We start from the raw sequence: 12,519 nt of genomic DNA, 5'->3' as shown, positions 1-12,519 counted from the left end.
CAGCGGCCGTTCTGGGGCGCCGTCATATGACGTCCTTTTAAAACGAGAGCCTCCCTCTGTTATTTGACAGCGGGCGAGTGGCAAGTGGTTAACTGACAATTGTGCAGCCATGCAACACTGTACCCAAATGAAATTTTATATAATTTTTTCACCCAAATAGAGCTTTCTTTTAGTGATAATTGATCACCACTGCTTTGCAGGGAAACAAAAATTGGCACATCCTTGCTGACAGGACAGAGCTTTGTGTTGTTTGCATTCACAGAGCTCTGTCCTGTCTTCCTCTGCCCCAAACACAGAACAGCTGGGGCGGCGTGCATGTGCGCCCCCCTAACCTGGAAGAGCTGGATCACGTATTAGATATGTGATCCACCGCAGGAGAGCCGCTCTGCCGCTGTACTCCTACATGAATTGTGAGTTGCCATTTTGTCTTTTCACCCCTTTAAATGTGTTTATACTACACTTAGCTCACGCCCTTCTCTCTGCTAATCTAGTAGATATTGCATATGACTCACAACTATTGTTTATAGGGAATAACTCTGAACTTCTTATTGCAGAACTAATGCAAATAATATTTATGTTCACTATTGGTAAATCACTCCTTTGTTTCTCTCTGCAGATTTTGAGCGGACTCCACAACCTGACAGGCGTAAACCCCTTCCTCTAGAAGAGCAGCTGAAAATCCAGCTAGCCAGGCTGGATGAGGTGAACTCAGCCAAGCACAGCATAGGAAAAGCACGCCAAGCCAAGATGATCCGGAAAGAGATCACATCGATCCGCCGCAAGATGGCCCACCAACAAGAGTCTAGAAGGGATGGAGCCAATGACAGGCACGGCGCTGCCGGTGGCAGAGGAGCCCTGCCTTTGCACGGCCCTTCAGAGAAGGATGGACAGACGGACAGTGCTGCAGAAGAGAGCAGCAGTCAGGAGACGGGGAAAGGTACTGACCTGTGTTAATTGACTGCTTTCTGTTCTCAGGGGCCTCTTCTGCAGCTCTGTTTAGTTTCAATTCTGTTTACATTTGTGTGTGTGATTGTTCGCTTTCATATGGCACTTTTCTGTTTGTTTTTTTTCCTTCTTTTTTTTTTTTTTTTTTTAAATGTACTCACTACCATAGTTGGGCCGTGTGTGACTGTACAGCTCTGTAAGTCCCATCATGGTCTGCTGGAGATCCATATGTTGACTAAGCCTACTTTTATAGTGTATTATATGCACTCAGCTTACCTTTATGGAAAATCACTGTTCGGTCTGTGTATTTTCAGTCCGTGAATGTGAAACTGCTGCTATTTCTGTTGAGTTTGATCATGTGTTTACATAGTTTGTGCCTGAAATTTTTGTGATAGCCCTTACCTAGAAATAGTTGAGATAATACAAGCTGAAAATGCACCTTTTTATTGGCCTGAAATGGTTGTTTACAAAAAAAAAACACTAGGTAAAAGAGACCTTTTCATTAAAGCACACCTGTCTCATGTCAAAGAAAGCTAAGTACACAGCTTGAGAGCAGATACTCCCCTGTACCAGATTTCCCCTTTTAGGGCCTGTTCACACTAGTGCATTGCAGTAATGCATGTATGTTAACATGTTGCATTAGAGTGACCCTGTGACTTCAGAAAGAAAGCACATGTATACATTAGCCCATGTCTTGAGACACTGCCACTTGACTGCTCCTTGACCGCTATTGCTTAGAATACTTCTTCCCCTTGCTCACGCCCAGTGGTTTCTCCTGCTGGCTTGTATGTCCTATAGTGACAAACAAGCCGATGTGAAAAAAACTTTGCAGGTATTCATATGCCTGTAAGTGTAGAATACCAACAATGACCACAGGCAGTGAAGCGGCGGCATTTTAAGTTATGGGCCATCAGAAAGGTAATTTATAGATGGTCTTTTTGCATGGTTGACCTTGTGGGTATTTTGAATGTCCCAGCATTAGTTCTATGCAGTAATGGTTGTTTTACTGTCTGTTAAATCAATGCATTAGTGTGAATAGGCATTTAGTTCCTATCCACTGCCCTGTCACTATAGGGGTCCGTTTTTCTCCGCAGGGATCTGTCCGCTGATCCCCTGCTGAGCTGAGCAGAACCAACGGATGAGGCAGCCTGCTCTGCTCTACGGGCAGTCGAATGTAAACAGAGCAGCTGTCCGTTTATACCCGACTGCCCTCCGATCTGATCGGGCCAGACAGAGGGGAATATATCCTTTCATTTGTTTTTATTGGATTGAAAGAAGGCAGATGTAAACGGACACAAGTTTTACATCTGCAGCTCCATAGAGGAGAATGGAGGGTCCCATTGGGTTCGCCTGAAACATGGACAGGCAGAGCTGATCGGACTGCTTGTGTGAAAGGGGCCTAAGACGGTGATTCCCCCAATCCAACCCCCCCCCCCCAAACTCATTACACATTGCAGCACTGAAAGTCAGGAAGTGGAGGGACTACATTCTGGCACCCGAAAGGTCAGAAATGACAAGAGGGTGCCTGCTGTGATAGGTTACTATCCACTGACATGTGACAGGTGAAAACAAATGCTTTTAGAGCGAGGTATGGGCGTTCGTTTCTGGAATTCAATCTTTTGTGTATTTTGGGTTCATCAAGTTTGTCCTTTTCTCATCCAAAGGGCCTCCGTTCTGTTTAATTGTTTCCATAACAGTGCAGAGATTATAAATCGTAGGACTTTGACTCTGCTTCATTCAGCATCTCATTACAGTGACACCAAAAACTCTTCTACAACTTAACATCTTTACAAAAACTATATACAAAATAATCAGAGCTTATTACCATGAGGTCTGCTTCACTAGTACATGTTGATAGGATTTAGTTTAATTCAGCATATCATTTACTGCAGCAACTCAGGCGCTCCTCATCATTTATTCAATTTTGAAGTATATGTGTTGGGGCAACCTTGAACGCCCAAGTAAACCCACTATTTTCAGTCCACTAACTACTGTCTTTAAAAAAAAAAATAACCCCCACTTTTTCCTATGTGACATTAATTTCACAGTAGAATACTTTGCTCCTGGAGATTCTTCCCATAATAAATGGTGCTTCCATATCCTCCTTCCACCATTCACAATCTGCTATTGGACAAACCAATGATGTAAAAAAAAAAAAAAAAAAATATATATATATATATATATATATATATATATATATATATATAAAATACACATACACCTTAAAGAATAATTTACAGGCATCAGCATGGTATACATAGTTACATTGAACGGTATACATTGTACCAGCTTGGATGGTATACATCATTACATTGGTCCAATGTAACTATGTATTTACTATACCTGGCTGATGCCCCTTCAACTGGAAATCACTGAAGTAGACACCGCTACTCCAGTGATCTCCACTTGCTTCCATGTCCCATGCTGAGTGGCCAGTCTGATGTCTTGCGAATACTCCTATTGGTTGGCCGCTCAGAACAGGCAAAGCATTCAGAGACCGCTTTGCAGTCCCTGAATGAATGCAGAGCGTTCGCTGGTTGGACGAGGTGGGGAGCATGATGTCACCACGCTGCCTCTCCACCTCTTGCAATCAGAGAAGGCTTTGCATTCATTCAGAAAATGCAAAGCATTCTCTGGATGGCACCTATGCCAAGTGGCTGGTTTTCACAATGCTTGGACCCAGAAGCAAGTGGAGATTGCTGGATTCCAGCGGCATTGGCAAGGTAAGTTTTATATATAGTTGTGTTGGTCCAAGCTGGACCAAACAAAACTATATATAACATGCCAACGTGTGGAATTATTCGTTTAAAAGGGGTTCCATTTATTTTTAAAATTATACAAAGAATTCACATGCTAATAAAAAAGATTTGGGGTTATATCTCTGGTTTGGCACCCCCTTTAGACTCATTGCAAGTGGATCCTAAACTTTGGGTCCCCTAGTTAAGGCGTACCCTATTTTAATTAAGAATGGCCTCCCCAGAGTCACTGAACCCCATATGCGTTTGATTGGCTTTTTTAAATGTGAACTACTGATAAAATGAATCTGGCGCCTCTGATAATACATGTTCCGGACTACAGAAACAATAAGACCCTTTATAGCCCATACCACTCAGTCAGATGCTTTCTAAGCCCTGGTTCACATAGATGCTACTTTGAAATTGTGCTACTTCAGAAGTAGCGCGATTTCAAAGTAGCAGCTCAGCGCGATTTTAGGTGCTGCTTGAAAGACATCTGTGCGGCTTCATGCACAGACGTCTATTGAAGTTGCACCTGAAATGCGCAAAAGTAGTGCAGGAGCTACTTTTACAAATCGGTGCGGTGTTGCACCGATTGGAACGGTGCCATTGCGGGCGATAGACTGTGACAAATCACTCCAATGTGAATGAGGGGTAAAGGTTTCCTGTTTGCACTCTAAAACTGTCAGCTGGACTATGGATGTTATCAACAACACAAAAAAAACTCTAATATGTACAGTACAAGCCAGACCCATTCTATAGAGTAGAGATATACAATTAGCGGACCTCCAGCTGTTGCAAAACTACAAGTCCCGTCATGCCTCTGCCTCTAGGTGTCATGCTTGTGGCAGTCAGAGTCTTGCTATGCCTCATGGGAGTTGTAGTTCTGCAACAGCTGGAGGTCCGCTAATTGCATATCCCTGCATAGAGACACGCTACACTTTACAGCACTGTGTAAAGAATGTAAATTATTTACTGCAACGATGAGCATCATTTATCACAAGGAAGTGACAATGATCTGTATTGCTGCACAGCAATCAGCAGTCCTCTGATTACAAATTTGAGAACTGGGTTATACAACAGTACAGACAGTTCTCACTTCAGACACTTTGAGAAGGTGAGGCCGGATGTCTGTTACAATGCACTGTGTCACATGAATGTAAGGAAGTGGCCATAGCAGTAAAAGTAACCATGAATGTATACACTGGATATATACACTGTATTTTCAGCTTTATGTGAAAAAGAAATGCTGGTAAAGGATTTTGTATTCTGTTTTTTAGTTTTAAATACTGATTTTCATTCAGAGTTGTTGATAATATATATATACTGTATATTGTAAATTTTGTTGATACTGCTAAAATAAAAAAGGTTTGCTAACCTTAAAAATTTCTTTTGGCAGTATAGAAAGAGTTAAAGGGCAGCTCCAGGCAAGAATAGGCTAAATACACCATACTATGTGATATGCCTTACATGGACTTCTAATGTAATTCACATACTCTTGTAATACAGCCAATCCTCTTGTGCTATATGGTTACTTAGCATAAAGAGGGTGATGGCAACAGACACGGCATTTCTGTAGATTCTGTGTCCCAGCCCTGCCTCCCTTTTTTTTCCTTTTCGGACTGCTTGTAGATATTACCACATTGGTGGCATCCTTCTCTCTCTGCCTCCTGTGTGCCAGGACCTACTATGGCTAGGTTCACATCTGTGTGGGTGGTGCTGCTGCGTGACCCGCACAAATGCCAGCAGCCGCAACCACCCATACAGAGAAATGTGTGACCCTGGGGCGGGTGCCATTAATCCGAATGGCACGCCGCCCGCACTAGAAATCGCACCCGTTAATGGGAACCTCGGTTCCTGTGCGGGCTGCAATTTCAAAAATCGTGCAGGGACTTTTTTTCTACTTTGGTACAGCAGCCCATTCAAATGAATAGGCTCTCACGCCCGCACAAACCGCTGGCCGCACAGGTGTGAACCTAGCCTTAATGCAGGGTTGAAAGATGCATGTGAATTGGCATAAAGGATGTGTAATGTGATTCACTTGCCTCTTCCACGCTACACAGGTGTATAGGTATGTGCTGGTGGCATGCTGGAACCAAGAGTAGACAGAAATCAGCCGTCAAAAGCTAACTTTTAGAGGCAGCTCACTACTCTGGTATCCTAAAAGGTCCCTGGAGTAGTCTGTAGACCATTAGAAGACTAAGAGCAGCACAAAGCTTGATTCAGCCCAGTAAGAATTTTATTTTTCATGGCAAGTAATAATAAAAAAAAGTGTTTTGGGGGATCAAAACTCCCCCCTAATCAGGGTTTGTGTGCTTGGCAGTAAATTGTAAAATAATACGAATAGCATGGGATGCAGGTTGCCAAACTGACAACGAACTGGATTTTATGCTATTTGTCTATTTGTATCAATTTGTGTTGTTCAGTGTATGTCTGGCCATACATTTGTACAATTTTACTTTTAGATTTACCGAAACCATATAATATGAGGTCAAACCTAAACACTTTCAATTTGTATGCAATCAGGCAAGCTCTTGCACTGCATAGTTGAAGGTAAATCTAGAAAAAAAATGTATTAAGAAAATTGTGTAATGTATGGCAAGCCTAAATCTGAATTTACTGCCAGCACACAAGTCCTGATAAGGAAGGAGCTTTTGAGTCCCTAAAATGTGTTCTTTGTTATAGATTACTTGTGAAAAATAAACTGAAATATAGGATAAGTTCACCTTTATTATATGCTACACCCATACTTAGGGTGTAATATGTTACTAAATCACCTGCTGCCTTCCCGACCGATCCCTCATTGTGACGGTGGAAGGGGGGTTCTTTCCCCGCACACGCTGTCGCAGTTCAAAATCAGCGCAGTCATGCGGGGCTCTGCCCACACAACCGGGCCATTTATTCACAGAGTTGTGAATGAATGAACTACAACTACCGTCAGCTATTGCAGCTGACAGCTTGTAGTTCTCAATGAACTAGGAGGGTGCTGGACTTCAGTAACTGCCTGCCCATCTTGGGAGGTAGGGGCACACAGCTCTACTGCCGGTCTGCAGGATCCTGACATTGCACCCACAAATGCTTTACACACTCCCAATAGAAAAAAATAAATGCACTTTTTTTTTCTTTTTACATGCAAAAAAAATGTGCATTTCTTTTTTTTTTTTTTTTTTTTTAATTACTATTATTATTATTTTTTTTTTTTTTAAGGTGAACTTCTCCTTTAAGCTTTGTTGCGCTTTCATCTTTCTAATGCTCTACACCAGTGGTTTTCAACCCTGTCCTCAAGTATCCCCCAACAGCTGTCCAAAATACCAAGCCATTGACTCTGATTTAAAGCACCTGTGCAAGATAAAGAAAAACCTGCAAACATGGCCTGTTGGGGGTAATTGAGGACAGGGTTGAAAACCACTGCTCTACACTGAGCAGGCATACAGGTGACAGTCCTTACTGGATGGACAGAATTACAGATCCTTTAGCAGGTAGAAATAACAGTATTGGAACTGTTTGCTAACAGCGCCACTTTACATGCCCATGCAAAAAACAGACCTTTTCCATTGCAGTACTAAATTCAGCCTTGCATCCCTTTAAAGCGGTATTAAACACAAAACCAAAATGTAATATATTGCAGCTTACTAATCATTAGACGTGGTGGCTGCATTTTTTTTTAAGGCTTTTTCCCCTCTGTTTTTACCTGGTGATCTGGCCAGTAACACACCTCCTGTATTAGAAGCACCCCACTCTGGATGAATGAGCACAGTGGGCACATTTGGACACCAGCATTGTTAGTATAGGGGGGAGGGGAGTGTTAGATGCACTAGAAGAATTGAAACAAAACCCAGCTAACACTTTATAAACAGTAACAGCAAACTTTTGTTTTTTTCTTTTTGGGATAAAAGTTTTACATAAATAAATGTGATCATTAGAAGCTCCCCTGTCAGTGGAAAAAGGTTTGTCTCATCCTTGTAACTGATACATCTTGCAAGAGAACTTGTTCTTTTGAAAAACAGACTTACTGGCCAGATCACCAGATGAAAATAGAAGAAAGGAAGGCTAAAAAAAGAAAACGAATGCAGCCATCACATCTAAGAATTGGTAAGCTGCAATATATACAGTAGCTCACAAAAGTGAGTACACCCCTCACATTTTTGTAAATATTTTATTATATCTTTTCATGTGACAACACTGAAGAAATTAGACTTTGCTACAATGTAAAGTAATGAGTGTACAGCTTGTATAACAGTGTAAATTTGCTGTCCCCTCAAAATAACTCAACACACAGCCATTAATGTCTAAACCGCTGGCAACAAAAGTGAGTACAACCCTAAGTGAAAATGTCCAAATTGGGCCCAAAGTGTCAATATTTTGTGTGGTCACCATTATTTTCCAGCACTGCCTTAACCCTCTTGGGCATGGAGTTCACCAGAGCTTCACAGGTTGCCACTGGAGTCCTCTTCCACTCCTCCATGATGACATCACAGAGCTGGTGGATGTTAGAGACCTTGCGCTCCTCCACCTTCCGTTTGAGGATGCCCCACAGATGCTCAATGGGGTTTAGGTCTGGAGACATGCTTGGCCAGTTCATCACCTTTACCCTCAGCTTCTTTAGCAAGGCAGTGGCCGTCTTGGAGGTGTGTTTGGGGTCGTTATCATGTTGGAATACTGCCCTGTGACCCAGTCTCCGAAGGAAGGGAATCATGCTCTGCTTCAGTATGTCACAGTACATGTTGGCATTCATGGTTCCCTCAATGAACTGTAGCTCCCCAGTGCCAGGAGCACTCATACAGCCCCAGACCATGACACTCTCACCACCATGCTTGACTGTAGGCAAGACACACTTGTCTTTGTACTCCTCACCTGGTTTCTGCCACACACGCCTGACACCATCTGAACCAAATAAGTTTATCTTGGTCTCATCAGACCACAGGAAATGGTTCCAGTAATCCATGTCCTTAGTCTGCTTGTCTTCAGCAAACTGTTTCTGGGCTTTCTTGTGCATCATCTTTAGAAGAGGCTTCCTTCTGGGACGACAGCCATGCAGACCAATTTGATGCAGTGTGTGGTGTATGGTCTGAGCACTGACAGGCTGACCACCCACCCCTTCAACCTCTGCAGCAATGCTGGCAGCACTCGTAAATCTATTTCCCAAAGACAACCTCTGGATATGACGCTGAGCACGTGCACTCAACTTCTTTGGTCGACCATGGCGAGGCCTGTTCTGAGTGGAACCTGTCCTGTTAGACCGCCGTATGGTTTTGGCCACCGTGCTGCAGCTCAGTTTCAGGGTCTTGGCAATCTTCTTATAGCCTAGGCCATCTTTATGTAGAGCAACAATTCTGTTTTTCAGATCCGTAGAGAGTTCTTTGCCATGAGGTGCCATGTTGAACTTCCAGTGACCAGTATGAGAGAGTGAGAGCGATAACAACAAATTTAACACACCTGCTTCCCATTCACACCTGAGACCTTTGTAACACTAACGAGTCACATGACACCAGGGAGGGAAAATGGCTAATTGGGCCCAATTTGGAAATTTTCACTTAGGGGTGTACTCACTTTTTTTGCCAGCAGTTTAGACATTAATGGCTGTGTGTTGAGTTACTTTGAGTGGGGACAGAAAAATGTACACTTTTATACAAGCTGTACACTCACTACTTTACATTGTAGCAAAGTGTCATTTCTTCAGAGTTGTTACATGAAAAGATATAATAAAATATTTACAAAAATGTGAGGGGTGTACTCACTTTTGTGAGATACTGTAATAATAATTTGCTTTTGGGTTTAATACCACCTTGAAGGTTTCTGGTAGTCATATCAGCTGAAGTAAAAAAAAAAAAAAAATCTTTGAAAGAATGCATATGTTTTTTTTAAATCATCTGTTCATCTAGTTTTGCCCGCAATTGTTCTTTGGGCTCCATTCACACTTGTATGACTCCAAAGTTGCCCCGACTTTGGAGTGCAACTTTGACGCAACTTGGATGGGTGCAACTGTTGTATCGTATAACATTCAGGTACAACTTTCATGCAACTTTTGAGGTCTAACATTGAAGCCCTCAAGTTGCATGAAAGTCAGACCAAAGTAGTGCATGAACTACTTTGAAGTCGCTGCAACTTTAAGCCCCACATATATGAATGGTTATTATTGGAAAACATGGGGAACGTCTTGTCATGCGTCTTTCATGTCCAACGATGCATGACATGTCGCACAAGTGTGAATGGAGCCTCAAAGACCTAAACAAACCTAGAATGCTGACACTTGCTACCTGCTTGGACTGCCTGGCTAATGAGAACTTTTTCAGTATTTAATGTTTATTCTCTCTGACTTCCTCACCAAGAGTGAGGTAGAAAAATTCAGCATTGCATGGCTTCTAAGATGACTGATGGCATGTATAGCATAATTACGCAGCCTTGTGATTGCAGATTTATCTACTGGAAGTAGGCTGCTGATCTCTCCTTCTAAAAAAGGCTGTTTGCCTGGCCTGTCTGGTCTAATAACTTCAACATGGAACACCATTGACCTAGAGCAGCGGTTTCCAAACTGCGGCTCTTTGCTGGCTTTTATCTGGCCCTTGGGGCACTATTCCTCCCACTGATACCAACTTTGGGGCATAATTCCCCTCTCTGACACCAATGAAGTGGGCACAATTCCTCCCAATGACACCAAAAGTTTGGGCACAATTCCTCCCAATGACACCAAAAGTTTGGGCACAATTCCTCCCAATGACACCAACAGTTTGGGCCTAATGACATCAATGACACCAACGATGGGACCCAATGACATCAACAATGGGGCACAGTTCCTCCCACTTACACCAATAATGGGGCACAATTACTCTCACTGAAACAAACTATGAGGCATTTTTCTTTCCCACTGACATCGGGAGCTTTTCTACTCCCACTCTCCACAGTCCGGCCCTCCTAAAGCCTGAAGGAACGTAAACTGTCCCTTTATGTTTAGAAAGTTTGGAGACCCCTGACCTAGAGCAAGAGATAGCAGATTTGGAGCTCAGATATCATATTTCTCCAATCTAACTTGTTACATACACGCTTCTTGTGAGTGATGTTGACAGTCTTGAAACTAGAGGCAGCCAGGCAGTTAGCATTTTGAACAGAAGGCCAATTGCACCTTACTGCATGTTTCTTTTAGACCGGGTTTCATACAGTTTTCTTTACATCAGTATTGAAACTAAACCTGTGAGACTGGAAAGCAGGAACCTAGCAATGCAAAACATACATTCAGGCATCCATAGGCCTTCCCCAAGAAACTCAAAACTGTGTTATAACGATCTTCCCTTTTCTGACATCAGATTTGGCCTGCCTTTCCATCCTTCCATGGCTAATTATTATCCTGTAACTATGCCTAGAAGTGTCACTATCCAACAGTGTGACTGTAGGGGCAAGCCAAGCTCAACTTCTGGAACTAAAGCTGACATTTTCCTAAGACAATTCCAGAACCGTAGTGCCAATGTCAGTCTGCTTTGCTGTAACATTAGTTTGTTAGATTACTCTCAGTACAGCTGAAAGGCAGGCCGTACACGGTTTGAATCTCAGCTGGTTCAGCAGGAACTGACCGAGATTTGAACTGTGTATGGACAGGCTGAATGTACCAAGTTGATCAATCAACTTGGGTACAGCCAGCATGCCGGGTTTTACCTGCAATTATCGCTAGTGGCTGCTATAGCCGCTGGCAATAATTGCTGTCTTCTTCCGGCGGGGACGGCTTCCCCCGCCAGGAGAGCACAATGGCCTGGCAGGAGGGATTCCCACATCAACGCTGTCTGTGTTTATGGGGAATCGAGCAAATTTCTTTTCTGCAACCTGTGGTTGCAGAAAAGAAATTCACTCCATGTATGACCGGCCTAAGTATAACCAAAACTAAAGATTATCTACAGTAGAACTATCAGTGGCAGGAGACAGCAACTTGATTTGTGGACTGGAACAGATTTATTACAACTTCATGTAATGGATTCGGTGGCAACCGTAGTGTATTCTCAGCCAATATAGTGATTGTAAGATTTACCTCTAGATCTCTTTTGGGTGTGACCTTCATATGCTTGCTGAAAAACTGGTGAGATAAAATGTACTTTTAGGGTAGGCCACATAGATGGAAAATTGTCATTCCAGTAGCTGCAACACTATTAAAGTGGAAGTAAACCACCCTATCGTTTTCAGCCAGAGAATCTGCCATCTTTGCCTCTGTTTAAGCTTCAACTGCCATGGTGCTGCACATGTGATCCGTTATGACACCAGCCATTGGATGGTTTGACAGTTTGGTTGAGAGCACAACCAATGTGACAGTTATATTCCCGTCACATGTCGGAAATGTAACTGTTTTTTGAAATGGTTAAATCGATGGGTTTACTTCCGCTTTAAACAGGGATGCAAACCATGGATAGGCAATGAGGCAATATGGCTGCCTGATTTTTACAAAAAAAATTTATTTAGATACAAGACTTTTAAAACAAATTGGACCTACCATTAATGACCATACGTCTCATAAACAAGTATGGTATATGTCAGCATTGCCAAATCATATTATTCTGAGGGATAAAGGGTCTATTTTTTTGCAATAGATGGCCAAAAAAAAAAAAAAACACTCCCAAGCTCTATGTGACGGAAAGTGAACCTGTGGCCAGACTGTGAGTATTCAACTACTTACCAATTGCTAAAGCCCAATTGAACTTTATTGTTAAGATCAGCTAAATACATCCCAGGTGCATCCAAACAAAACATGTGCAGTCTAATGCCGCAAACACACGGTCGGATTTTCCGACAGGAAATGTTTGATGTGAGCTTGTTGACCGTGTGTATGCTCCATCGAACATTTGCTGTCGGAATTTCCACC

The 12,519-nt window shown here is 42.6% G+C and overlaps 1 protein-coding gene across 3 annotated transcripts in view; it reads left to right on the top strand.

Annotated features, from left to right (window-relative positions):
* BRPF1 (bromodomain and PHD finger containing 1) overlaps positions 1-12,519 on the top strand; it is a 75,606-nt gene that overhangs the window by 39,175 nt on the left and 23,912 nt on the right. For all 3 annotated transcript variants that reach the window (XM_073591991.1, XM_073591990.1, XM_073591992.1), the window contains exon 9: positions 617-937. In XM_073591991.1, coding sequence (XP_073448092.1) covers positions 617-937 — 321 coding nt within the window. The remainder of the gene's footprint in view (positions 1-616; positions 938-12,519) is intronic.

This window comes from Aquarana catesbeiana, linkage group LG07, assembly GCF_042186555.1.
Source record: "Aquarana catesbeiana isolate 2022-GZ linkage group LG07, ASM4218655v1, whole genome shotgun sequence".
Lineage (NCBI taxonomy): Eukaryota > Metazoa > Chordata > Amphibia > Anura > Ranidae > Aquarana > Aquarana catesbeiana.
The sequence above is the reverse complement of the archived record's forward strand: the minus strand, read 5'-3'. Positions and strand labels throughout refer to the sequence as shown.